This window comes from Mauremys mutica, chromosome 1 (genome assembly GCF_020497125.1).
Source record: "Mauremys mutica isolate MM-2020 ecotype Southern chromosome 1, ASM2049712v1, whole genome shotgun sequence".
In the NCBI taxonomy this organism is placed as follows: domain Eukaryota; kingdom Metazoa; phylum Chordata; order Testudines; family Geoemydidae; genus Mauremys; species Mauremys mutica.
The window spans coordinates 8,112,418-8,140,211 of record NC_059072.1 but is presented as its reverse complement, the minus strand read 5'-3'; the positions used below and the strand labels follow the sequence as shown (position 1 = coordinate 8,140,211).

Here is a 27,794-nt window from a genome sequence, read left to right as displayed (position 1 = left end):
GCCAAGGAAGCTGTAAATTAGTTTGACCAGCTGCTCAAAGTCAAGACAGCTGAAAATGGGGAGCTAATCTGGCTATGGAACAGTTCCAGGAAGTGACATTGCAAGCTCTCCCACAAGGCACCAGCTGTGACCTCTGCTAAAGGTCATCACAGTGGCTAATTCAGGGTATGGCTACACTTGCAAATTTGCAGCGCTGCAGCAGGGTGTGAAAAAACACCCTCTGCAGCGCTGCAAATTGCGGCGCTACAAAGCGCCAGTGTAGTCAAAGCCCCAGTGCTGTCCGTTATTCCCCACAGGGAGGTGGAGTATGGACAGCGCTGGGAGAGCTTTCTCCCAGCGCTGGCGCTTTGACTACACTTAGCGCTTCAAAGCGCTGCTGCGGGAGCGCTGCCGCAGCAGCGCTTTGAAGCGCTAATGTAGCCATAGCCTCAGTCCTTGTTCTCTGCTGAGACCGCTGAAGGCTGCCACCATCAGAGCTACTTCTGATGGCTTTCGCTCTTCTGCTATCACGTCTTATTCTAGTCAGATGCTGGGCTAGCTGCTTGAGGGCAGTGCATGTAATCTAATACAGGAACATCTTGGCTTTGTATTCAGATCGGTTTATGCCTCTTCCCTTTCACCCATTAGCAGAGTCCCAGCAGGTACTCACTTGTGGGTTTGTTACTGCACATTTATCTTTCCTCCTTGCGCCTAGAAAGGACAACACAGACCTGCCACTATTAATTCTCTATTGCTACAAGCCCTGTGTAAGCTCATTCCTGAACACTGCTGGCCAGGTCTACCACAATGCACAGAACAGGTCTGTGCGCTTGCAGCCAAACCCTCACACGGGGCCTGGATGTATAAATCCTAACACAGGTGGGTAGAACTGGCACACCCAAATCGAAGTGAGGATCGGAAAGGTTGGCTGCTAGATCTTGCAATGTCATTTAGCAGGATGTTAAGGGGAAGCCATCTTTATGGACCTGATGTCACAGGAGCGCCACAGCTGGTTGATTCAGAGGCTCAAGCAGCAGCAGCAGCACAGGGGTAAAGAGTGGTGACCATAGGGAAAGTGCCATGTTAGACCTGAGCAGTAACTTCACCATGGGATTTAGGGGATAGTCAACCATGCAAAGGCCTTCAATGTGGTTGACTGCCTCTGAGCCCTTCGGGGGAAACATCTGTAATTTCACTGGGCACATCACTCAACAGGGTTGTTCTCCTCTGCAAAGGGAATGTGAAAGAGGCACCTTCTGACTGGAGAGATCTGTTCCCTGGCTGCGTTCAGTAACACAAACAAAGCCTCTACTCTGAGCCATGCAGAGCCGACAGCCTCCAGCTCCCTCTTGGCTATTGCATCTTGTGCTCCAGTAGAATAGTCTAAATTCTAATCAGTCTCATCTCAACAAACCCACTGGACTCTGGGGTTGCTAGGAGTCACCGGGTGTCTAATTTGGCCTGCAGAACCTTTCTGGTCCAGCTGGGTTCTTTGGCTCAGGGCTGGCTTAACTACACTAGCAATTAGGAGGGGAAAAGTAACCTGGGAACCGGCCAGCTGACAAGGATGGAGTCCTCTGGTGCCATTTGTCACCTGCGCTTTAAAAGGTGACCTGCAAAGAGAAACTGAGTCAAGCCCTGATCTTACATACTTCAGTGTCTCAATGAAGCAAGAGACGAGGACACCAGTGTGATCGACCTTTTAAAAGTCCCTCTCACAAGTCTGGGCTCACCGAAGAGCCCACGACGCGCTATCACAAATGGAGTGTTTCGCTGCAGGCTCGGCGGCGGTGCAGAACGCATCATTCCCAGCCACGAGCCAGGAACGGCAGAGGATTTCACAGAGGGATCAGGGGACTTGGGAAGAGTCGGTAGCTGCAGCTGCCCAGAAGCCAGGGCTCGGCAGCCACGCTTTGTGACTGAACTTTACAATGCCGCGCTGGGCAGTAGCGCCACCGGGCGGGGCAGGACGCAAGCCCTTGCCGTGCTGCTCGAGCGCACCAGGCTGCGAGTACAGTAATGAGAATGGCCATGGATGGCAGCCAAAGGGTTAAATCAGACCGGCGGGGAGGGAGGATGGGCCGACAGCACCACAGGCAGGGGGCCAGTGCCGGGCCTGTTACCTTTACAGTATTAAAAATTTTAAAAGGGCCATTTTAAAACGAAAGGGGCTGCGAGCCGGACGCTAAACTCGTCCACTTCCCCAGCGGAGGCTACACGCTCCCCACCAGCTTGGCACAGCCAGCAGCGCCTCTCTAGTACAGAAACTGGGGCTCTGCCCTGTAAAACCATGGAAAAAGGGTCCTTGCGGAGACAGTCCTTTACTCCTCCTTGGCCTCCGTCCTGTGCCTGGCCAGCAGAGGCCCCAGGCTGTTCCACACCTCGGTGTACATCAGCGTGCCCACGAAGACGAAGAGGGTGCCCAGCCAGTGCCAGGTGGTGAAGGGGTTCTGGAAGTACAGGATGGAGAAGATGAGGCTGACGAACTTGCGCAGCGTCACCACCAGGGTGACGGTCAGGGAGGTGCACTCCGTGGTGAGGGTGAAGACTCCCCGAATGCACACGTACCTGGGTGGGGCGAGTTAAGGGCACAGCGAGTGGTGAGGAGCACGTGACTGTGGTTGGCTGTTTGAGAACACGGGGGCCGTGGGTGGGTCCGGCGGACGGATTAAGCGCTCAGGAAAGTGAAACGGAGAGCACCAGCTTGAGCCAGGGACAGTGCTGCCTTCTGAGCTGCAGAACCCCTGCCATTCATACCAGCTCTGCCAATGCCCCTCCAGCCTGACCCACAGTCCCTCCCGCCTGGTCTCTCTCCACACAGACAGCTCCGCCCATGCCCCTCAATCCTGCCCCCAGCCCACCCTCCTATTCCAGTACTGCTCTCCCCACCGACACAGCTCTGCTGATACCCCTCCGTCCTGACCTGCAACCCTCCTTCCACTCCCTGGTCTTCCAGCCATGGGCTCCCATTCAGCTCTGCTCAGCTCACTCCAGTCCTGCAGCACCTCCCAGGCCCTCTGTCCCCGTCGCCCTTCCCAGTTCCGCGAAGGCCTCTCACCCCGGAAGGAAGCTGGGTTTGCTCATGTTCGTTTAAAGCTAACATATTTCTGATTTGCCCATTGGGCTTGTTCTTCCTCCGTTTCATGGCACGTACAGACACTGCCCCTGCTCATAGCCATGACAGATATTCACAGGTGCAGCTCCTGCTGCCTGGTACCCCGAACGCCTACAGTCTATATAGGCTCATCTGCCCAACACAGCTGCAAAGGCACCTCAAAGCTACCCTGTTCTCAGGCTCCAGCCAGCCATTCATGCACAATCCAAACGAGCCAATGGAGCACGGCTGGGAGATCTTTCTGCTCCTTTGCTCTATGCCCCGTGCCCGGAAGCTGGGTTTGCAGACGCTCCGGGAATTCCTACCAACGTCCACACACCTTTACAGCTCTCCCAATACAAGGGGTGATAGGATGTCCTTCAACGGAGGGCAAACCCTAGGAGATTCGGGATCACTACCATGCGCCTTTACGTATAAGCGCTAGTAGCCTCATTCCCCACATTATTCAGGGCTAGACTTACATGACTCAAGGCCACCAGCCACAAGGGAATACTCAAGATCCACCCCCACCCAGAAAGAGTTGACTTTAAAGAGAGACACAAAATTCACTCTCCTCTTCTGAGCCCTTAATGTGTCTCCACAGCTGTTTGCAGTGTCTATAGATCAGGGGTGGGCAAACTTTCTGGGCCGAGGGCCACATCTGGGTATGGAGATTGTATGTCGGGCTATGAGTGCTCACAAAATTGGGGGTTGGGGTGCGGGAGCGGGTGAGTGCTGCAGCTGGGGGTGTGGGCTCTGGGGTAAGGCCAGAAATTAGGAATTCAGGGTGTGGGAGGGGGCTCTGGGCTGGGGTAGGGGGTTGGAGTGAGGGGAGAGTGAGGGCTCCAGCTGCGGCTGCAGGCTCTGGGGTGGGGCTACGGATGAGGGGTTGGGGGTGCAGGAGAGTGCTCTGGGCTGGGACCAAGGGTTCTGAGGGCGGGAGGCGGATCAGGGTTGGGGAAGGGGGTCGGGGTGTAGGAGGGGGTCAGGGGTGCAGGCTCTGGGTGGCACTTACCTCAAGAAGCTCCCAGAAGCAGTGGCATGTCCCCTCTCCAGCTCCTGCATGGAGGCGCGGCCAGATGGCTCTGCGTGCTGCCCTGTCTGCAGGTGCCGGCCCTGCAGCTCCCATTGGCTGCGGTTTCTGACCAATGCAAGCTGCAGGGGCAGCGCTTCGGGAAGCTTGCGGAGCCCCTTGGCTGCCTCTATGCATAGGAGCCGGAGAGGGGACATGCCACTGCTTCTGGGAGCTACGCAGAGTGGGGCAAGCCCCAAACCCAGTTCCCCAGCGGGAGCTCGAGGGCTGGTTAAAACATCTGGAGGGCTGGATGAGGCCCCCGGGCCGTAGTTTGCCCAACCCTTGTCTATATGAATCCTCCCAGTCTTCGACACCAGCCAGAGCTCTCTGAGAATCCAGCCATCATAATCTCAAACCCAAACACACGGTGCTAGAGCAGCCGCTCTCTTAAAGAAGGGTTAAAAAGTTGCACTGATATGCTCACAGCACCTGCTGCAAGACCAGGTAGGCTAAATCTAGGGGCTCTCAATCCTCCTGCTGCAGGGCATAAGCTGATAAACAGCTGGAGTGGAGAAGTCTCTTCCCCTCCACGCCCCCTTGCTAGAATACAGGAGAGACGTGTTTAAGGAGGTATTTTTTTTTACCAAGAGGCTTTGGAAGCAGTAAGTAGAAAGGCTCCTAGCTGGGCTGCAGAGGGAATAGTGAAATAAGGACAGAGAGCCGGGGGGGGGGGAAATTCTAAGACAAAGGGGTGGGAGAATTTCAACACAGAGCCAGGTGGCTGCCTTTTTTGGGGATCGGGAAGCTTCTCACTGATCCACCTTTCCCCTTCCCCTGGATAGGCAAGAGTGTTTGTATTCACAGGAATATTTCCACCCTCCTCTGGCCCAGTAAGTGTAGAGGACAAAGGTAGAGCTCAATCATAGCTAAGCAGAGCTGCCTCAGTGCTAAAGCCAGATAGTTGTCAAGCCATTCCACACACACAGGACCCTAGGCTGGCTTCTGCTCCTACTCGACTCAAATTATACATGCCCAGCTGTCTCGATCTCTTTCCAAATCTCCTCTGAAGTATCCTGCTGGGGCGGCTGTCAGAGAGAGGGATACTAGTCTAGGTGGAGGATTGGTTTGCTGCAGTACGACAGGAGGTGGTATATTGTACTAGATGAACCACTGTTGCTTTATACGCAGGTGCACACAAGTTGCCATTGCAGAACAGAGCAATCCTTGCACAGAGATCGGGAGGGAACAAAAACAGACCCCTCCCTGTTCCAAAGAGCTTACAATAACCGCAAGCCATAACTCGGTGACAAACTGCAGGAGTATCTGCCTCACCCCGGAATCGCTGAGGTGTGTTCACAAACAACAAGCAACCAGAGGGTGCCATTATCGAAACGCTTGGGTCCCTGTCTCTTCTGTTGCCTTCCTGCACTGCATTCTGCCTGAATTCAGAGAGCAAGGGCTTCTGCCGGGACCCTCTCTGACGGCCTTTACCAGCTTCACGCTCACACTTCCAATAATAATTAGTAGTAAAAGTTTAGCTGCTGTCTCAGTACCTTACATCAGCTCAAGCGCACCTGTCAACGCCTCTGGTCTCTTGGAAACAACACGCACGCTGCTTCAGCAGCTGACAGCACCTCTTGCGCATCAGCTCTGAATTCGGGGAGGTCTCAGAGCACAGGGCAGGATTTACACCACTGATCTTTCGGCCGAGTTTTCTCAACGCGCTAGCATCCCCGCTACCTGCCCTGGCTCTACCACCCGTGCGTTTGAAGGATACTGAGTGATGACGTTCATGACGAGGTAGAACCACATGATCGGCAAGGTCAGCCCGATCCCTGGGACTTGGAATGGCTCTGCGAGGAGAGAGGGAAGAAGAAAGGTCCATGTCTGATCTCGACCCTGCTTTTAAAAGCACAAACACACACACAATGGCAACAAGCCCCCTTCTTGGTGGTCTCAGCAGGGAAGCCTCTCAATTGCATCTCACTCCGCGAGGTCTGCAGGAAAAGCTGTGGGGAGCTTGCACTGCGACTGACCATGCTGTCTCTGTGCTAGGGATAAACACACCACAGCTCTGGAGACCGAAGGGTATTCAGATTCAAAGGAATTCTAAAGCAGACTGGAAAGCAGTGACGGTTGCACATGCTCCAGCGGCACAGGGCTCTACCACCTGGAAAGGGGCCCAGTTCTGGTTCTGATCTAGTGTGGCAACGTGACTTTTATCGCTAGACGGAACTATCATAGTGAGGTGGCATCTCTTACTGCTCACTCTTTGGTGTCTCCTGCTGGATGTGCATTACACAGAAGCCGGGCAAAGCTTTTGCCATGATAAACACCACGAGAGCTGTGAATTTCTGAATTCACAGATGAGGATGGGTCCATTATCAAGCAGCTATTGGCAATGAGAACATGAATTCCACTTTGCACGTGCTTCTGCAAGTTTTTGGGGGAGGAAAGGAAATCTCAGAAGGCAACTCTGTGCTGGCAATACCCGCCCGGAGAAGTTTGTGTGAAAAAGTTGTATGAAAACATTTGTCATTTTCACACAGTTCATCTACCCGGACATGCATCATGGGCTAGATCCTCAGCTGCTGTAAGCCTCTGCAGCTTCATTGATTCCAATTTCAGAGCTACGCCAATTTCAACCAAAGAATCTGATCTGTTAATTCCCATTATTGTGCTCATCGGCATCACTTATGTGACTGCTTTAATGAATCATAGAATCATAGAATTCAAGATCAGAAGGGACCATTATGATCATCTAGTCTGACCTCCTGCAAGATGCAGGCCGCATAAGCCGATCCACCCACTCCTGAACTAATTCTCTCCCTTGACTCTGCTGGTGAATGCTCCAAATCATGATTTAAAGACTTCAAGTAGCAGATAATCCACCAGCAAGCGACCCCTGCCCCATGCTTCGGAGGAAGGTGAAAAACCTCCAGGGCCACTGCCAATCTACCCTGGAGGAAAATTCCTTCCCGACCCCAAATATGGCGATCAGCTGAACCCCGAGCATGTGGGCAAGACTCTCCAGCCAGACCCTCTGGAAAAGGCTAACAATATCCCAACATTGACCCTTTGTACTAATTACCAGTGTGGCACGTTATTGACCTATTGACTAAACCCGTTATCCTATCATACCATCCCCTCCATAAACTTATCCAGCTTAATCTTAAAGTCATGGAGGTCCTTCGCCCCCACTGTTTCCCTCGGTAGGCTGTTCCAGAATTGCACTCCTCTGATGGTTAGAAACCTTCGTCTAATTTCAAGCCTAAATTTCCTGACTGACAATTTATATCCGTTTGTCCTCGTGTCCACATTAGCACTGAGCTGAAATAATTCCTCTCCTTCCCTGGTATTTATCCCTCTGATATATTTAAAGAGTGCAATCATATCTCCTCTTATCCTTCTTTTGGTTAAGGAAAACAAACTGAGCTCCTCAAGTCTCCTTTCATACGACAGGCCTTCCATTCCTTGGATCATTCTAGTGCCCCTTCTTTGTACCCGTTCCAGTTTGAATTCATCCTTCTTAAACATGGGAGACCAAAACTGCACACAGTACTCCAAATGAGGTCTCACCAACGCCTTATATAACGGGACTAGCACCTCCTTATCTCTACTAGAAATACCTCGCCTAATGCATCCCAAGACCGCATTAGCTTTTTTAACGGCCACATCACATTGAACATGAAATCTGTTATCACTTGATTTTCTGAATGGGGAGGAAGAACAGCCCTTCTTTTCCACTGGATAGAAGGATTTTCATTTTGAAATGGCTGTGCCGGAAGATGAGCTGTGCATTACAGGGGGACCTGTTTACGAAACATCATGGAGAAAAGTTTTTGGCTGTCAGATAAAATTGGGGATCTATGTATGTGAGGTGGGGCTTATTTAACAATAACATTCACCAGTTTTCAGGTTTTCCCTTCTGCGTGTGAATAACTTTATGCACACAAAACAGACCCACTGATTTTGACGAGACTCCTGATGATACATATAGTTAAGCACAGGTGTATTAGCAGGGTTGGGAACTTGACGAGTTTCTAATCCCTCTGTTGGGTTAAAGCATTCTCCATACCAATTCACAGACTTCCGTTCAGAAGGGAACATTTTAATTACTTAAGCTGACCTACATAACCACCAGCCAGAGTGTCTCACCCAGAGATTCCTGCACTGCAGGGAATCGACAAGAGCATCGACTTGCACAAAGAAAACTCACCAGACTGGCTGAAGAGAACAGCATGGGTGTAGATGTTCGGAGCGAGGAGGAGGAAGCCAGGGAGGGGCAGGGCATGCTATGGCAAGAGACAGAAATCCAATGCAGAGCTTTAAACTGACACCATGCAGAGAATCCACATCAGTACAGGGAGCCAGTGTATGTGCATCTCAACTAATGTTAAAGGACAAATGCTTTAACATACTAATTGCCCCTACGAGGCTGCCCGTGTACAAGCTGAGCTCACGTACCGCTTATCCATCCCAAGTCAAAATGATCAGTCCCTCTTGGCAGAGCAGCCTGGGATTACGACAGGATGAAATGCATTCACTGACCCAGCCCTCATGTTCTAAAGGGCTAAACACCTGAGTGAGAGGTTTGGGGACAGTTTTTGATCAGGCCTCATTTCCCCGATCCCCTCTACAGTATGGCAACCTGGCATCATAGGACGTAGAGATGGGAAGATCATCATGCAGGATTATTTCCTGCAAAACATTTCCTACTGCCGAGCACCGCCAGGGACTGCCTGCATGACTCTGACCATAGGATCAGGGCCTTCAGGTCTGGATTCTTTCTAAAAAAAGGTTCCAGTCGGGTCAATGGTTCTATCGCATAGAACAGACTGGAAAACTACATGAAATTTATATTTGAAATGGTTTGGTTTGAGGTAAAGCCAGCAGTTGCTTACATTGTAAAACAGTGCCTCCTTGGAATGCTTTCCAAACTGTTTGTAGATGGTCTCTTGAAAGATCCCCATTCTGGCTGACATAAGCAGGGCGAAAGTCAGTGCCGCGATGCCTGCAACAGAAAAGCAGCCTCACTATCCCTGCCTCAAAGCTTAATGAACCTCAAATCAATTAGCGTAGGCAGATCACCAGGGCGCGACTTGAAACGGAAGAGAATGGGAAAGCCCACAAGAGACAGGTGCCACAGCCGAAAGATGTTAGGGGTCGTTGAATATTTTACCCATGTGACTCAGACGCTAAGTCTCATGGAAAGCCAATAGGATTTAAGCACCTAAGGCCCATTTTCAAAAGTGATTTAGCTGCTTTAGATGTTGTTACCCCCTTGACTGATATTGAACATCGGAAGCCAGCCCCTGCAGAGCACAGAGGGAATTACTGCCCCACATGCAAAGAGACGAGTGACGATATTGAGTTCCTCAAGATATCAACCCCAGCACCTGGAAGCAGCCAGAAAGTGAAGACTGCCCATATTAAACTCTTCAGAGCCAGTTTTTTAAAAAGGTTCCCTGTGGTACATCAGACCCATAAAATACAACCAAGCTTGCAGGTAACTGCTCCCTCATGGTGTAGTCTGCAGCACCTGGGTGAACAAGAAGGTCCCTCTATTGTAGGGAGGAATTGGGCCATATTGTCAGCATACACATGGGGCCAAATACATCCCTGGTCTAATCCTGCTGTAGGCAATGGAATGACACCCAGGACTGAGACTGCCCTTTGATCTCTAAGCAATTTTTGACTCCCCATCCCCAGCTTCAGCTGATGACGGGATGCTGCGATACTTTCAGAAGCCATCATTTCTCAGGTTATTCTCCCATGCCTGTTTCCTACGGGGAGTCTGCTTTACAGAGCTAGGCCCAGATTCTAATCTCGGTTACATCAGCGGCACCCGTCCAATGGAGATCAGACTCTGCCCTTTTTGACTGAAGATGAATCTCTCAAATTCACTGCAGAAAAGTAACCTGGGAAGGGACCTGATAAAGGAGCAACCCAGTTCCATCACTAACCCACCCCTCACACAAACACTTCAGATGCTGTCTTTGACCAGCTGGTTGCAAACGACTTTTTGCAACGTGATAGGCTTGTATCAACAGGATGAGAGAGGGCAACGGGATTCTGCTTAAATCGACAGCAGAAACACAACTGATCCCTGGAGCCGGGTGTCCCATCGCTCTCTGCTGCCGTGCCGTTTAAGCACGGCTGCAGGCCTGGAGATCAGCCCCGTGAGAGCAACTTCGACCAACGTAATTGCAAAGCCAATTAGCGTCACTGCACTTACAGACCTAACAGCCACCACATGAAGACGTGGAGTCCGTCCTCTTCGCTTAAGCTGGATTTAGACGCCTAGGGAAGGTGGGGAGAAGAGAGTCAGATCATTATAATGGATGCAGTTGGACAGGTTCCCAGAGACTAAGTTTGTCTCTCTGTTCCCAATAGCTGAGGGATTGTGTTCCAAACCTATGTACAAACAGTATATCGAAGACAGCCTGGAGTGTCCTTCCTTCGCACCTGTAAGTCCCTTCACTGGTTAGAGAGAGTATGTGGCAGTTACGGCTTTCACCACTGCTTTAGTGGGATTGTTGGACAGAAGATGAAGACTGATCAGCAAAGCATCCCTTTCAAAGGAACATGCTGGCTGAAGACATATGTCGCTTCCCCTCCCCTCCCTTTCTCCTAACCCTTGACTGACTGTGTGCGTGACGATGAAGCTGGTATTTTGGGATATTTGTTGTATTTGGAAAAAATAATCAATTACCTATAATAATAAAAAAGTACCATGCTGCACAGCCCAAGTCTGACAGGAGCCGCAGGTGCACACATTCTTTTGCGGGGTGGAAAACAGACGTATTCAGGCGTGTCTCTATTGAAAATGGGATACAGACTCACATACGCCGATAGCCAAGCCTGCACTCTGTGGCACATGCCTAACTCACAGTACTTGCTGTGGACCTATTAAAGTTAACTTGGATTATTACTACTAGTCTAGTCTAAGTACAGCTGTTTAATGCATCTGTGGATGCATTAATCTCCCGAATCTGCATTTAAATAAGCAAGGATCTTACAGAACCCAGCCTCTTACACTGCAGACTAACTGTAAGCAGCTGTCTCTGTGTCAGAGCAACAGAGCTGCTTATAGTTATTGTGCAATCCACCAGGCTGGGCTCCATGAGAATCTAGTAAATTTTTCTTCTCTATAGTTGCCTATGACAGCAGGAGATTGACAGCGTGAGGTCCTTTCTGATCCTACGTTCTTAAGTATATTTTCCCCCATGATAAAATGTTATTGTCACTGTAAGTTTGCAGTGGGCTTACACGCTATTCAAACCTTCAAAACGGCCAAATTAAATCAGTTTTCACCAAGACCCTGGAAGGGGCATCTCTCTGAGCCCTATCTCCATGGTCAGTTTCAATTTTCTGGACTTACCTGCTTAAAAGCTGTTGAACGAAGAAGGAAAAACCTCAAACAAGAAAAGTTACACACTTGTGTGTATTCTCCCTGCCCCAAAAATCACACTCTCCTTGCTCCCAAAAAATTGCCATCCTGTTTATGCTCAAACTTACCCCCAAAATAAAAATCACCCTTGGTTTCGGGCCAGGCCTGGAAAATTCTAGTTTGAAAAGTGAGCAGTTCTGGAAGCTGAGAGCAAGGTTTTTAGATAGACGCTGCCAGTCTAAGCAGTGTCACCACAATGGCAGTGCAATAATCAAATACATTAACCCCAGTTATTTTGTTTCCTTTGCAGATGAAAGTAACTTGATATTCAGTGTGCCCCTAGGAAAAGCAAAAACTAAGCAGCACCTTGAACTATTCAAAAAATAAAAATAAAATAAATAAATAAAGGGATGTATAAATATCTCCTGTCTGTGTGTTCCATTCTATGCATCCGAAGAAGTGAGCTTTAGCTCACGAAAGCTCATGCTAAAATAAATTTGTTAGTCTTTAAGGTGCCACAAGTACTCCTGTTTTTTTTGTGTCTGACTGTGGGGAAGCTCTCTAGGGAAATAGACAAAAAATATGCAGTGCACTTTCTTCCCATTGACACAAAGGGAATTGCCTGATTAAGGCATCAGTGGCGGCTCCTACTGTTAATAGGGCTCACAGCTGTACAGACTCAGACCCTTGGAAAGCATTCCTTACCACTTGTTTTGCAGACATTAAAGTGCAGATAAAGATCCCCACGGACACCAGGGCTATGGATGTGTATTTCGACACACTGTATCTGCAACAAGAGAAGAACAGAGACACTTCAGCATTGTAGTCCACCCTTTCCAACCTGGGAGCTTTCACCCAATGCTGCACTGAAGAGGCATTAGGCCCGATTCTCCTCAGTTACCCTGGTGTAAATCTGGAGTAACTACTGATTGGAAACTGCTGAACAGAAGATCCAAGGAAAAGCTCTTTCATCTCTAGCCCCTTCCATGCTCAGAGATTTAAGTGCTCTCTTTCCAAGAGCTAGGCCAGGGCCAAAGGGTTCCTAGCCCCGCTAGATCACAAGATAGGCAGCCTTAAGATCATGTCATTCTGATTACTCTCTTGCTTGAGCCATTTCCTTTTCATTCCCTGATACTCACACACAGATGGAAAGGTCAGCAGAAGAGAGCTCTGACTGCAGTACCTCGCCCCACTCCCGCCTGGCCCAGCAGCACGTCTCGAGCCCTGGCCCATCAGCGCGAACAGTACGAGCATCTGAAGCTCGCTTAGCTGTCAACTTAGCTTTTACATAAACCAGCCACTGGAGGGGGACAAAGACCCACACGCTCCTATTGCGGCAAAAACAAAAACTTCTTGGAGAAATATTTAAGCCGAGACCCGACACGGAAGGGAATCCTATCCAGGCCTCAGCTGGAAGGCTGGTGGCTGCAGAGGCTACTGAGTGACAAACCACTCTCTGCCCTATCGCTCCGCAGCCACTTATAGTCACACGCCAGCCCACGAGCAGCAACCTGGGACCAACTCTCCTTTACTACTTACCTATCAGTAAGGGGTGATTTATGATCATTAATCGATTAAGCCCTAGAACACTGTACTTCTCAGACAGAAGGTGATACAGAAATGCAAAGCAGTGGTACTGAAATGCTTCCTATTCAGCCTCGGTTTGCCTTAGAAAGGTATGGCTGGAGTGCCAATCCCAGCTTTGATACCGACTCCCGCCCTGACCTCTGGCAAGTCACTTACCTTCAGTGCCTCAGTTTCCCCATCAGTGAGAGGAGGATAATATTTACACCGGGGATGACAGATCAAGTCTAATGCACTTTGCAGACTAACAGTTTTACACATGTGCCAAATGCTGCTGACTATCAGATTGTTGCACTGACTGAGTCAATAACATAAATTTTTCTGATGAAACTGGGAGGTAAAATTTACCTTTTTTTCAAAATGATGACACCTAGAACCATGCTCGCTATCAGAGAGCCCTGGGGCGGAAGGAGAGAGAAAAGCAAACAAGGTCAGTGTGTCAGGCACCCTCCCAGAAACAGAAACACATTCAACAAGAAATCCTGTGAGCTCTGAACAGTTACGTTCGGATCACTAATAGAGGTAACAGGCTCAAGGACGGAGAGAGACCGAAATCAGAGAGGGACTGATTCTCATTAGACCCAGAGAAGTAACAGGATTTGTGGGTACGGCAGGGAAATTTAGGCTCTCCCCTTGTTGTATTTATGCTAAAACAGTTACAAGGGCAATTCCGGAAGAGAACAAGTTAAAAGAGTTTCTGGAATCAACATTGTGCGAAATAAGCGTAGGCCCTCTATCGATCTGGGGATGGCTCAGGAATGATGATGTTCAGGAGAGAGAACTACGAGGTTATCTAGCCCAGCGCAGGACTGGTTCCTAGGTTGTAGCCTCTTTTTTTTTTTTTTTTTTAAACAGTCTAGATTTAAGATGTGTCAAGCGATTGGCCAGCCACTGCTTCTCATGGAAGGCTACTCCACAGCCTAGTACGTGATACCTGACACTCAAGCATACATTTCCTTTTGGCTTTAATGTAAGTTCACCTTGTCACTTGGTTTGCAGACATGAAAATTTGTGAAAGTAACATGGACGGGGCAGCATTTTCTAAGGCGTGAGGTGCACCCCCTAGGGGCGCACGAAGGACTAGCAGCGGGCGCACGAGCATTCATGCTGTGTGGGCTTTAACCTGGCAGGGTGCTGCAGAAGAGAGGAGGTGAGAAGGGCTCAGCTTTCAGGTGACATCTTCTTACCCAAATGATCCTGTTCATACATTTCATGGCTCATTGGGTTAATACAGGGGTGGGCAAACTTTCTGGCCCAAGAGCCACATCTGGGTATGGAAACTGTATGGCGGGCCATGAATGCTCATGAAATTGGGGGTTGGTGTGTGGGAGGGGATGAGGGCTCTGGGATGGGGCCAGAAATTAAGAGTTCAGGGTGTCGGAAGGGGCTCTGGACTGAGGCAAGGGGTTGGGGTGTGTGTGTGGGGGGGTGAGGGCTCCAGCTGGGGGTACAGGCTCTGGGGTGGGGCTGAGGGTGCAGGAGGGTGTTCTGGACTGGGACCAAGGGGCTCAGAGAGCAGGAGGGGGATCAGGGCTGGGGCAGGAGGTTGGGGCACAGAAGGGAGTCAGGGGTGCAGGCTCCCGGCAGCACTCAAGCAGCTCCCAGAGGCAGTGGCATGTCCCCCCTCCGGCTCCTATGTGGAGGTGCAGCCAGGCAGCTCTGCACACTGCCCCGTCCCCAGGCACTGCCCCCACAGCTCCCATTGACCGTGGTTCCTAGCCAATGGGAGCTGTGAGGGCAGCACTTGGGGCGGAGGCAGCATAGGGAGCCCCCTGGCTGCCCCTACGAGTAGGTGCTGGAGGGGGGAACGTGCTGCTGCTTCCAGGAGCCACGCAGAGCTACAGCATGAATCTGGGCAAGCCCCAGCCCCTGCTCCCCGGCAGGAGCTTGAGGGCCGGATTAAAACAGCTGAAGGGCCGGATGTGGCCCCTGGGCCGTAGTTTGCCCACCCCTGCGTTAATACATCTCTCCATGCTATTAGTTTTATTTTGGCACAAGTCACCTTTTGTAAAGCACTCTGTGCCTATGAAGCACCATAAAAAACACATCAATGAATCCGCAAGTTTTAGGGAACTAGCGATGTAAAGGGCAGGCAAAACTTTCATTTACTTTTCAGACGTGCTACCAACATGCTCAGTACAACTAAAAAATAGCTACTGAGTGTTTGCACATGCAAACTCACATATCCTTCTCCCGGACTGCATTCATACTGGGCAGTCTTTGCAAATCTATCCTATACTGTGCCAAACGGAGAAGAATAGGTCACATTACCAGTGAAATGCAGGGGTTTTACATGAAACAGAAGCAAGTTATTTTGCAGTCTGAGCGCAGGGCTGGGAGCCAGGAACTCCAGAGTCTGGATACTAGCTTTAACACCAACTCCTTCTGTGACCCCAGGTGAGTTATTCAACCTCTCCATGCCTCAGTTTCCCCATCTGTAAGAAGGAAGCTTCTCCAGGCCTTGATGCCCCCCGGACTAAGGGGCAGACAAACAAGTTCCCAGCCCTGACAGCCAGGTGTGTGCGTGACAATAGACCTCCCTGTAATGTGCAAAAGCCTCCCAAAGATTAACTAGTTCTCATATCACCTGTCAGGTGGTTGTATTATTCCCATTTGACAGATGGGAAAACTGAGGCACAGGCAATAAGGGAACAGCCCAAGTTCTCAAAGGGTGTCTATTGCAGAGCTGGGAACTGAACCCATATTAAGCTCTGACTCAATGCCTTAACCACAAGGCCATCCTTTCTCCATTACTAACACTGCTATCTTTGTAAGGCATATTGTAGTTATACAGCACTCTACGGCAATTCGAAGCTTCTCTCCTCAACTGGTCCTGGAGGGAGACTGAACAGATGTGTTCTGCTCCCCTGGGACATTGTGCACACTGAGAGAAAGGCTGGCAGAGGTACTCACTGATCTGAAGATCATGTGCAGTGGCATGGCTATGTTTAGATTCAGGGCGTAGTTATTCACTACGCTGACTGTGAAGAACATGGCCACCATGATCAGGTAGTATCTGAAAGGGAAACACAAGGGGCTGGTCAGCAAAGCAAGTTGACGACTGGGAAGTTCCTTCTAGACGTTCTCTCACACAACGCTCGGGCAGCGCTAATCTGTCAGCCTCAGAGACTCAAGCTCTCCGCTTATCCTCAGAGCAGGAACAGCCCAGACGGTGCAAGTCTCCCTCCCTTACATGCAACAATGCTCCCACATCTGCTCCAGGGTGGGTGGGGGATTCAGTCTCCGTAAGGAGGCTGCCAACAATGGGACCAACTGTGAATGGGTTGGTATTTAGCGATCTACTAGGCACCAAGTCATTTCACACAGGCCATCAGGTCACAGGGATCAGAGGTGGAAAAACCCATCAGGTTTTCTAGGCCACACTGCTGCCAATGCAGGACTGTTCCCTACAGAATAAGTGGGGGTAAAACAAGAATTTTGCAAGACTTCTTTCCCCCCCAGATTTCATAGATTCTAGGACTGGAAGGGACCTCGAGAGGTCATCAAGTCCAGTCCCCTGCCCTCGTGGCAGGACCAAATACTGTCTAGACCATCCCTGATAGACATTTATCTAACCTACTCTTAAATATCCCCAGAGATGGAGATTCCACAACCTCCCTAGGCAATTTATTCCAGTGTTTAACCACCCTTTCCAGTGGGCCCCACTCGTTACCAAACCCCAGAGAGATCCAGTCCCCTAAAAGTAACACTCGCTTATTAAACAGCTACTAACGTGTTCCTTAGGAGAGAAGACTCTGAACGCAGTTTCCTATTAATAGTCCTAAATAAATGAGTTAATATTTTATCAGGCATGACAAGTTGTGAATGAAGCATTGCTAACTCTGGAAAAGGAATGGGGGTTAGACAGGAGAAACGGATAAGCTGTTTTATTAAACGCGAAGAGATAACAGATATCTAGTCAAGTCAAGCCCAGCCAAAGCATTTAAGTCTATTGTACCTTATTGGGATGGCTGGCCGCTTCCTTCCAAAGTTGGCTTCAAAGATAAAGCCTTCCACTGCTATAAATAAGAACTGTGCAAATGTCACGATGTTCCCGCATCCTGGAAACTCTCTGGATTTGTGGGGAAGAGAGAGAAGGAGAAACATAATGACACACAGTAAATTGTAACTGAATGCACTGAGGAGGAGACCAGTAACTTACACACATTCATAGAGCTCTTACCAGCGTTTACCATTCTAACGCACCAGACAAGCTTATCTAGCGTGGTTCTTATATTAGCCTTCATCACTGCAATATAGGCATCTCCACTGTAAATTCATATACAAACTACTCACAAGGATCACTTCACTCATCACTGGGATCTAGCAACCTCTGGGGAGCAGCTTGCCAGCTGTTTAACAGTGCACAGCAACACCACTCAGCAGGCTTAAGATAGGAAGTGAAGTAGGGTATCATTTTCTTCTATATAGGTTCTTTGATGGCCATCATCCCCGTATATCTGACAGGCTGAATTTGATTTAAGTCACTAGTCAGGAAGACTCGATTTAATCATGGATTTCTACACAGAAGTGCATTCTCGCTGGTTGTTATAACCTTAATACATATTCTTCACAATTCAGAGATAGATGTAGGTTTCATTTTTAGAAGGTACACCCTATACATTTTTAAGTGATTTATTTTGAAAACTTTTCAGATTAGTTTTACACCTATATCAGAAAATGAATGATTGTTTGGTTATTTCATTTACCAAAAGTAACTGAAGCAGATAGTTCACCTCCCAATGACTTCATAAATATCTCCAATTCAACAGGTTAATCATTAATATTTGGAGGATTTTCTTGGCATGCTGTATTAGGAGGAGAACATCACCAGACAAACATTTAAATGGTTTTATTTAACTAAAACGATGTTATGTATTCTGGATTTTTTTCTTCAACAGCAAATATATAATATTTTAACAAAACAAGCATATGAATTTTTGAATTTAGTTAAACATTCAAGTTTTTTAAAATCAGGTTCGTTTTTGTTAAAATTGTTTTTAACTAAAATAGTTAAATGAAATTTAAAAAAATTAAATTGACTGTGTCAGCCAGGTCAACATGAGAAACTTAAAATATTGGCTTCTGCAGCTAACTCAGTCATCTACCTTCATTTTCCTGTTTGTTCATAATCTGGAAAAGAAAAACAAGCTTTCCTGCTTTTTCAGGCCCAAATGATTTCTCAATTTGGAATGAATTAGTCCAAAAGAAGAAAATATTCTCTCTACACCGGCAGAAGAATCTATCACTGTTAAAAGTGAGATTATCACTTCAACAGTCTCTGAATCCAAGTGTTTAAGTGACTTCCACCAGTTCACTGGTGTGACTTTCTTTAAAACATCATCAGCAGACATGTGTGTCTTGAATGGTTCTTATTCCCAAACTGGGTCTCTTTTACGGCCTGTTGCCATTATAGGTTTTCCCTTCTAGTGAGAGAATGATATGGTAGCTCTCAAATCAGTGAAGGCTACACTCAGAAAGACCTCAACACTTCTGGAATATGCTGCTCAAACAGTTTCACTTTTGTTTCTACTGCCTGTCCCTCCCTTCTCACATTTATCTCCAGACTTCTTCTCCTTGTCCAGATCTATTCCACCCCCAACAATCTTCTATTCATTGAACTTTTTGAAACTTTGCACTTTTAGAGAGAGATAAGGGATTGACTCTGTGTCCACAAATTTGCAGAGGGACAATAGGATTGAGGTCTGTTATTTCTCACCTCTATATATTTTATTTATTTATTTAAAAACATTTTTGCTGTTAACAAGCATGTTATCTCTGGAGACACAAATCCACAGTTTGAGAACTGCAAAACTAACCATCTCTAATGGAATTTCTAGACTGAGCACTGAGCCCTGAGCCCCATTGGGTAGATTGAAAGATTAACCTAAATAATCTATACAGAAGCCCCTGGACCCCCATAAAATTGGTCCCTAATCCATGAACTATTGGAATTTATTTACAAAACTTTTCTTAAACATGACATGAATATATTGTCTCATGCTATAGAATTAGAATTTATAATCCCTATTCCATGATGAGATATCTTTGAGCTATAATGTATCTTAATTAAAACTATCTTTAGATTAGTGTTTTCCTCAAAAAGCATTTTATCAAAAAAATCTGATTTTTTTTTCAATCATTGATTTTTATCCACCCTGATATCTGAGCACCTTCCAGTCATGTTATTCACATTGCTTAATGCAGCTGTCACCTGTGGCTCATTCTCTTATCCTTCCCCCAAGAGGAGAACTGTGCATGCAGTGGAGTGTTTGGGTTTGATAAGGAGAGAGAGAGAGAGATAATTTTTTATATACACACTGCTCTGTGTTTGCTAGAAAAGGCTGGTCAAAATGGTGCACCTTGCACTTGGGAGAGGAAGAAGATAAGGTTTATGACGGTCCTTAGTTCTTGGGGGAGTTTGTTCCAGTCTCAGACCAGCCCCTGAGAAAGCTCTGTCCCTTGAAGCGCTTTACCCTCATGGGAGAACGTTTCTCTGTGCCAGAGGAGCAGAGCTGTTGACCAGCGTCAGGCGAGCTTTCAGATATCCTTGGCCCTGGCCACTGAACATGCTGAGAAGCAGGCCCGAGACCTTTCGATTGTTATCCATCAGAAACTGCAGTGAAAACTAGGAAAGAGGAATGACTAGCCATTTGGAATTCAGCTAGGACACCAGTTGTTGCTATCTTGTGTTTTAGTCTCGCGAGAAGGGCTTCGATCTTTAACCGCCGTAAGAGGCCAGTGTTTCCATTTTACATTTCATCAGAAAGATTTGGGCTCTGTGCTAGGCACTGTACGAACACCGTAAGTCAGTATGTGCAGTGGCATAGGTTCATCTGCCACAATGCTGGGGTATTTGCTCAGTACTCACCTAGAGGGAACAGTGCCACCTATTGGATCACTTATTTAAACAAAACTTATCGAGATGAGCAAGCATACAAGATACAGTACAGTCAGACACAGGATAGGGCTTCACAGAAACAATGGATTTTTGTACCAGGTGTCCACTCCATCTTATTTATTTCTACTTGGTAGTAGGTTGCCACATTTTATGGTTACCGTTGTCGCCTCTTTTACTCCTCTCAGAGCCAGGCTCAATTTTCCTTCCTTGCATTTCAACAGAAAATCTTTTGAGGAAGCACTTTTCCCACAGCTCGGAGTTTGGATGGTGGAATGGAAAATGTCTCCATTTTACTCCATCACATGGTTAACAGAGCTGTTCCTTCCTGCACATCCAGTGTGACTGTCAGAACCTGCTTATGTTGTGTGTCTCTAACTGCACGAAAGCAGTCTGATAGGGTGATGTTTCTGTGCATCACTATTGCTTGCTGGGGGTGGGGGGGGCGTTTACTATTTATTTACTGTTCTTCCTGATGTACTGGATATGGACTTGATTTTAGGGTTTGGTGTGTCTTGAACATCCATTTCTGAGTGGGTTTGTTTTATATCACTCTGTTACCCGGATGCTAAAGGAGAGTGGCAGGCTCATTCTGGCTCTTGTTTTAAGTTGTCTGGTATGGGTCTTCGAGCGTCTTGTGAGGGGAGTAAGCATATGGTTATTTGCTAACATCATTTATTGCAGCAAGTAGGTGTTTGCTTGAGACCTCCCGTTCCAGAAATGATCTAGCCCAAACCTGCTTTGCTTGGGAGATCAGACACGACAACAGCATTAAGTGTTTGGTGCACATGGGATATTTAGTGTTGGGGTAGCATGCTGGTCCTAGGATATTAGCGAGACAATTACTTCTCACCCACCTTGTTTCTCGAAGTGGTATTTAGGCAATACAGGAACAACTAGAACGAAGCCAGTTTTTCTTGTTATAGTCTTGGGCTTCCACAAACTATTGGTAGCGATACACAGAATCCAATCCCTGAGGTTCAGGCCCCTGCTGGTTCTTCTCCCAACCATCTCCCTACCCCTAATGGTCACTAACTCAGGAGTCTGGATCACCACCAGTGTGATCTTCCTCCACTACTTGTCTCCTTCAGCGCTCCCATCCCACTACAAGATCTGGAAGTCTGTAGTGCTCCTGTACTACATACAAAGTCTTACTGGAATTTTAAAGCTGTGGGAGTAAATGGAGAAACCGTAATTAATCTAAGAAGCAAGCAATTACTCACAAGGGTGTGACTGTGTCCTGAGGTGAACCAACTACCTGTTGCATAAATCTACCCTGTGTGTGTGTCTACCGGAATAGCCAGGGCCGACATTCAGAGATTCTCCCAAGGAACTTTGATGCCTGGGACAGGACAGCATGCAGCTATCACCGAGCATTTGCTAGAGTACATGACTGGCTGGGAGCTCAGATGCAAGAGCAGCCCACTATGCCCCCCCCATAAATTGCATGTATCACGCTCACTGTTGCTATTTTATAGTCGTGGGGGACAAATGTAAATTGAGTTGACACTTCCCCTTTTCAAACAGTCTCTGAAAACCACCGATTCCTCTGATGCAACAGAGAAACCAATGCAAAGGACTCTTGAACTGGATCCAACAAGCTAAAACCGTGGTGTTTCAGACTGGAGAGGACCCATTTTTCACTGATTTGCTGTCCAGGTGTGTCTAAGTTGCAAACTCAATTAACAGGACTGGGTAGACAAATATGTCCAGCTGGCCATTTGCAGGTCGCTATCTGGCCTTTCTGTTGGTTCTCGTCCCACTACTAGCGTGGGGTGATTTGAGAGGAACTAGGAAAGAGGAATTAGAAGCCTGGTGGGATGCCAGAGTGGTTTCTGACTAGACTAGGATTTGGTCATTCTAGTCCATTCCCCTTCATGCTCTCCTGAGCCACAGGAACTCGGCCTCATTGCCCCACAAGTGAAGCAAGAAGTCAGGGACAAGCCAGGTTCTAAACTGTGTTGACATAAAGCTATCTGCAAATGTTAAAAGACAAACACAAAAGAAAAACAGATTAACCAGCCCCACCCATAACAGTATCCAGACACCTTGGCAGGTTTACAGAAATTGGCTAAGAGCCTAGTTATAGCAATTAATTTTTGACAGCTATTTTAACTTTACTCAACTAGGCAATTCTCTTTCGTTAGGACAATAATCCTCCAGTAAATTTAAATTACATACAAATTGTAAGGCACCAGAAGGCTGGGTGGTTCTGGGTCTCTCATTTCACTATTGCATTAAGATCACAATCCTTCTTTGTTTCACTTCTCTTCCGGCCTTCTAGGAGATTGAATTTTCTCTTCTGGGCGGCCTGGTACAAAGTCCAGAATGCAGGATCCCTCCTGAGCGTGGGCTAGAACAGTGGCTCTCAACCTTTCCAGTCTACAATACCCCTTTCAGGAGTCTGATTTGTCTTGTGTACCCCCTAGTTTCGCATCACTTAAAAACTACTTACAAAATCAGGCGTAAAAATACAGAAGTGTCACATTACACTGTTACTGAAGAACTGCTGACTTTCTCATTTTTACCATATTATTTAAAAATAGATCAACTGGAATACAAATATTGTACTTACATTTCAGTGTATTGCATATAGAGCATTATAAACAAGTCATTGTATAAAATTTTAGTTTGTACGGCTTTCACTAGTGATTTTTATGTAGCCTGTTTTAAAACTAGGCAAATATCTAAATGAGCTGATCTACCCCCGGAAGACCTCTGCATACCCCTGGTTGAGAACCACTGGGCTAGAACTCATTCCAGAGAAGAGCTTTTCAGCCTCCTCTGCCCATTCCCAATCACCTAACTGTTAGTGTCCGGGAACCACAGCAGCTGTCTGGAAGGGGTAGCAGGAATCTCTCGATGCAATTTTGCAGTTGGAAACAACTAGACTAGCCAAAACCATGTGACCAGCCAACTCTCAGCAGATCATTAGAAAGTGGACCACAGTTTGGGAGTCCTGGCATCATGGACTTGCTCCTTCAGTTCATCTCATCCAAGTGGCTGTTCCAAAGGATTTCTCTCTGTCGTCATGAAGGGACTGGCTACAGTGTCGCTCACTCTCTCTCTCACACATTATGTACGTGTGTGTATACAGAGTCCATCACCTGTCAGACCTCCTTCATACATCAAAGGAAAAAAGCATGTGCTCAATCTAAAAAGGGAAAAGTCCTTTTTTCCAGTCACCTTTAAAGAAGTCTGCTGCACGTCGGCATCTTGCATTTAGTGAGGATGATTTACCTGCAGTGTTCTCAGGTGAAGTTTCAAAACATGGAACTCACAACTCTGGTTTGCTAACTGGATTCATATAGATCTCTTTCTGATACCAGGCGTGATGCTTTGCTGCCAGACACCTCTCTTCTTTTTAGGTTATCATCTTAGGCTCTGATCCTGCAACCAGATCGGCGTGACTCATGCCTCTATATTAAAACCTCATTGACTTAGGGGCCTTAATTGCTTGACCAGGGGCTAGGAGGCTTGAACACTAATCTGCTAGGTCTGTATAGCTCAAAAGCTTGTGTCTCTCACCAACAGAAGTTGGCCCAATGAAGGATATTACCTCACCCACCTTGTCTTTCTTGGGACTGACACAGCTACAACAATACTGCACACTGATAGGTCTGTGCTCTCATTGGGGGCACATGGATGCTTGAGGGGGTGGAGAAATTATTTCCCCCAGTATGCTGCTGGCTAATCAGGAACTGATAAAAATGTGTCTTTCTGTGGACTGCTCAAGGCTGCTAAGAAGTGCAGCCCTGGTTTAACCACTGTACAACTGGAAGTAAAATATTTTTCTGCTTGCTCAGTGAGTAGCTGACTTTGTTATGGATAGATAAGTTCATCTCAGAGAGTGTTTTTTCTCAAGGCATTGCCAAGTTCTTTTGGTACCCAAACGGTGCATTGCCACACTTTGTTTGGCTTTCTTTTGATTGTAGCATTGACTCTGAAATTTTCTGGCTTTCCACTGCTTGCTTTTTTGATAACCACAAAATCCTTTCTGAGGTTTTTCCATCCTTTTAAAATAGGAAAATCTGAGCTCAGCCTCAACTCTAGCTTAATAAAACATTGCCATATGCCAATAATACTGTACAGCACTTTGCATTTTCAAACACTGCAGGGACATTAAATATAGATTATGTAGGTAAACACTGGCATGTTATTGATGGGGAAACCAAGTCACAGAAAGAGGCCGTGACTTGCGTAGGAGGCATTGCAGTGTTGCCAGCTCTCATAATTGATCATGAGTCATGTGATGTTTTTAGTGCCTGAACTCCTCAATCAGGTGAATATATTAAAATCTCTGCTTTCATTTGAAAGCCCATCTCCCCCCCCAAAAAACCCTAAGTTTGCAGAGAAAAACTTGAAAACATGACTCAAGTGCACCCTAAAGGCTCAAAAACGAGAAGGCAAATAAAAACAAAAAGTAATATTTCTGAAAAAAAATCAAGCGGTTAAGTCAACCACGACTTTGATGGTTTGATTTTTGAAAACCCGGGGTTGGCCACGCTGCAGTGTATCAGGCTGTAAACCAGGATAACCTGACTCTCGACACGGACGCACTGGTGGCCTTGGGCAAGTCACATGCTTGGCGTGATTTTTCTGAAGTTCTAAGCACTCACAACTGCCACTGACTTCAGCGGGTGGTTAGTGCTACGGCTGCCTGCTGGGCTGACGCACTGGGGACTGAACTGGGAACCTTCAAAGCTAAAAGCATTGACTGCTACAACTAGACTTTGTCTAGTTGTAGCCTAGTCTAAACTGCCTAGTCTCCGGAGCTAGGGACTGTAACAACTCATCCTGTGCAGTTCCGCACAGAGGGAGACCTGACACACACTCACCAGTAGGTTACATGAGCACCTCCAGGGTGGAAGAGAGACAGGTCATTAATGTCTTTGAGCCTCACTTTTCTCATCCATAATATGGGAGTCATGTCACAAACCCACGGCACAGGGGCTCCCCCCTCTCTGCTATCAGAGGATTTTCCTTCACTCAGAAGTAACAAGTATCAGAGGGGTGGCCGTGTTAGTCTGGATCTGTAAAAGCAGCAGAGAGTCCTGTGGCACCTTATAGACTAACAGACGTACTGGAGCATGAGCTTTCGTGGGTGAATACCCACTTCGTCAGATGCATGTATTCACCCACGAAAGCTCATGCTCCAGTACGTCTGTTAGCCTATAAGGTGCCACAGGACTCTTTGCTGCTTTCACAAGTAACAGTCTCTCTGTACATTGCCATCATACTATAATGCTCCCATTTGCAGACCAAGCTCTGGTACCCACCATACATTCTCCCCTTTCTTCTAACTCATGGGAGATCCCTCATGTCCCGTTACACAGAGGTCTCTATCCCCATCCCATCTATGCCCAGGGCCTCCTCTCCCTATTATTTAGAAAACTATCTGTGTATGAGTCATAATGCAGCAGTGATAGGAAAAGGAAACAGATGCCCCACCACATTTTAAGTTGCTGCTACTATTAAAATCTTATGCCCCATCACTTCTGGTGCATTGCCACAGACTACAGCCCCCTTCTCTTTAAGGCAGGCATGCATCCCAGGGAGAACATAGACCTCAGAATGTGATGCGCCCTCTTAAATTGCAGCATGGCCAGAAATTGGGGTCCCTCCTGAGCTCCAAGCTTGAGGGCCCAATCGTGAGACTAGGGCACTAGGTAGCCATCTAGCTCCACATTAGGGTGGACTCTGGGATACAGGGCAGCCCCCCTGAACTCAGCATTAGATCTACCAGATAAGTGATTACAATACTGAATGACACAGGGCAAAGAACCAATCCCCAAGGAACAACCCCAGAAACGCCCCTACTCAATGGCCCCATACACAGGATAGATAGCACGATGCTGAGATATGGACTGAATCAGAGGTGGGTCAAAGCACATGGCTGTAACAGTGGGGTGCAGGGTGGCCCCAGGAGCTCAGGGGTGAATCAGAGCCCACAGCCAAAGCTCTGGACTGCCAGACACCTACAGCTGGGCAGAGCACCAGGTGGCAACACCAGCACAAGGTGCAGACTCCCCAAAAGCTGCTTAGCCCCCTGCCCTCTAGCTTCACAAGTGCCCCCAGCCTGCGCCTTAGCCTAGTGCCCCCAGCACGGCGCTCCCCACCCCAGCAAGCTACGCACAGACCTGGTCCCGCAATCCGAGGGTGCTAACAACTCACTTGGCCAGATGCCCCCAAGCCTCGGGGGCAGCGCAAGGACCCTGCCCCCAAAGATGCTAACACTCACCTGGCTGGGAGCCCCCAGGCCAGGGGCAATGCCCCTCCCCCAGGCAGTGACAATACACCTGGCCAAGCAACAGCAGCTCAGAAGCCCTGCCCACCCCCAGACCAGTCCAGGAGCCCTGCCCCCCCCCCCCACTCCCAGCCCAGCCATCCTGCCCCCCAGCCCAGCTGCCCTGCCCCCCCCAACCTAGCCCAGCGCAGCCCAGGAGCCCTGCCCCCCCCCACTCCCAGCCCAGCCACTCTGCCCCCCAGCCCAGGAGCCCTGCTACCCCCCCAGCCCAGGTGCCCTGCCCCCCCAGCCCAGCCGCCCTGCCACCCCCACTCCAACCTAGCCCAGCGCAGCCCAGCAGCCCTGCCCCCCCCCACTCCCAGCCCAGCCTAGCCCAGCCACTCTGCCCCACAGCCCAGGAGCCCTGCTACCCCCCCAGCCCAGCAGCCCTGCCCCCCCAGCCCAGCTGCCCTGTCCCCCCACTCCCAGCCCAGCTTAGTTTAGCCTAGCCCAGCCACTCTGCCCCCCAGCCCAGGAGCCCTGCTACCCCCCCCCCCAGCCCAGCTGCCCAGCCCAGCCGCCCTGCCATCCCCACTCCAACCTAGCCCAGCGCAGCCCAGGAGCCCTGCATCCCCCAGACCAGCCACCCTACCCCCCCCAGCACAACCCAGCCCAGCCGCCCCTGCCCGCTAGCCCAGGAGCCAGCCAGCCAGCCAGCCACGAGCCCCCCCCCCCCTCGGCACGCACCTGGCCAGGAGCTCCAGGAAAACCACGTTGCTGCAGCACCCGCTGAAGACCAGCCCCACGGCCAAGGCCGGGCGCATGATAGCGGGTGGGGGCCCCGCACCCGCCGCCGCGCTGAGCCTCCCGCCGGCCCAGGCGCCGCCAAGCCGGCATCCCGCCCCTCCCCCGCTTCCCGCCGCCCCGCTGTAGTTCCTCCCCCGCCCGCCTGCCGTTCATCCCTACGGCCGCTCCGCCCCCGGTGAACTACAGCTCCCAGAACCCCCCGCGCGGCCCCGCCCGGCTCCATGGACTCCGGCAACTGTGGAGCGCGGCGCCGGGCTCCCGGGGGCTGATGGGAGTTGTAGTTCCTGGGCTGCCAGCGCTCACCTGGCCCTGAGCTCGCCCGTAGGGACGAGCTGTTGTAGCAACTGGAGGGGGGGAGGGAGGAGGCGGCGGCCGCTGGGAGGCAGCGCAGCCCCCCACAAGGAGCGGGGAGGATTTCAGGCCCACAGGTAAAAGCTCACCGGGAGCGAGCAGCTGCTGGGCGGCCAGCTCGCAGGGTGCGTGCGTGCCCCTGGCCTGGAGCGGGAGGGGGGCTCTGGCAGAATTCCTGCGCCCCTGCCGCTTGCTCGATCATTGGCTGAGGCTAGGCGGGCCAGCGAGAGGATGAGCATTAATGAACGCGAATGCTGGTGAAATGCCGACGGCGCTCGGTGCTGTACGCGGCACCGCTCTGGCCTGAAGAGCTTCCAGGCTAGACAGGCACCAGCCTTCCCCCGCTCCCTGGAACTGACCTTGGTGGGCCTTATGGGGAACAAACACCCTCCCGCCCTACACCTTCCACCGAAGGCTCCAGGAGAGGCACCTTCTTCCTCTGCTTCT

The 27,794-nt window shown here is 49.1% G+C and overlaps 1 protein-coding gene across 2 annotated transcripts; it reads right to left on the bottom strand.

Moving 5' to 3' along the window:
* Positions 1-432: 432 nt before the first annotated feature.
* SLC35B4 (solute carrier family 35 member B4) lies at positions 433-27,083 on the bottom strand. Of its 2 annotated transcripts, none has more exons than XM_044996690.1 (10): positions 26,937-27,082; positions 17,024-17,137; positions 15,979-16,081; positions 13,414-13,463; positions 12,187-12,268; positions 10,331-10,391; positions 8,993-9,102; positions 8,308-8,383; positions 5,866-5,941; positions 433-2,547 (listed from the first exon to the last, which is right to left on the bottom strand). In XM_044996690.1, the coding sequence occupies exons 1-10, from the start codon at positions 27,011-27,013 to the stop codon at positions 2,301-2,303; spliced, it is 996 nt and encodes a 331-aa protein (XP_044852625.1). In that variant the 5' UTR covers positions 27,014-27,082; the 3' UTR covers positions 433-2,300. The 2 variants fall into 2 exon arrangements, with proteins under 2 accessions (XP_044852625.1, XP_044852626.1); XM_044996691.1 differs by lacking the exon at positions 433-2,547 and adding an exon at positions 2,551-2,643 and having other exon boundaries at positions 26,937-27,083.
* Between the last annotated feature and the right edge of the window lie 711 nt (positions 27,084-27,794).

Excerpts from the sequence above, each read along its gene's own strand:
- SLC35B4 (XM_044996690.1), bottom strand. The coding sequence starts at position 27,013 with ATGCGCCCGGCCTTGGCCGTGGGGCTGGTCTTCAGCGGGTGCTGCAGC. Across the intron at positions 17,138-26,936 it reads TTCCTGGAGCTCCTGGCCAG|AGAGTTTCCAGGATGCGGGA; the intron begins GTGCGTGCCGAG and ends CCACAAATCCAG. Across the intron at positions 10,392-12,186 it reads TAATGTCTGCAAAACAAGTG|GCGTCTAAATCCAGCTTAAG; the intron begins GTAAGGAATGCT and ends CACCTTCCCTAG.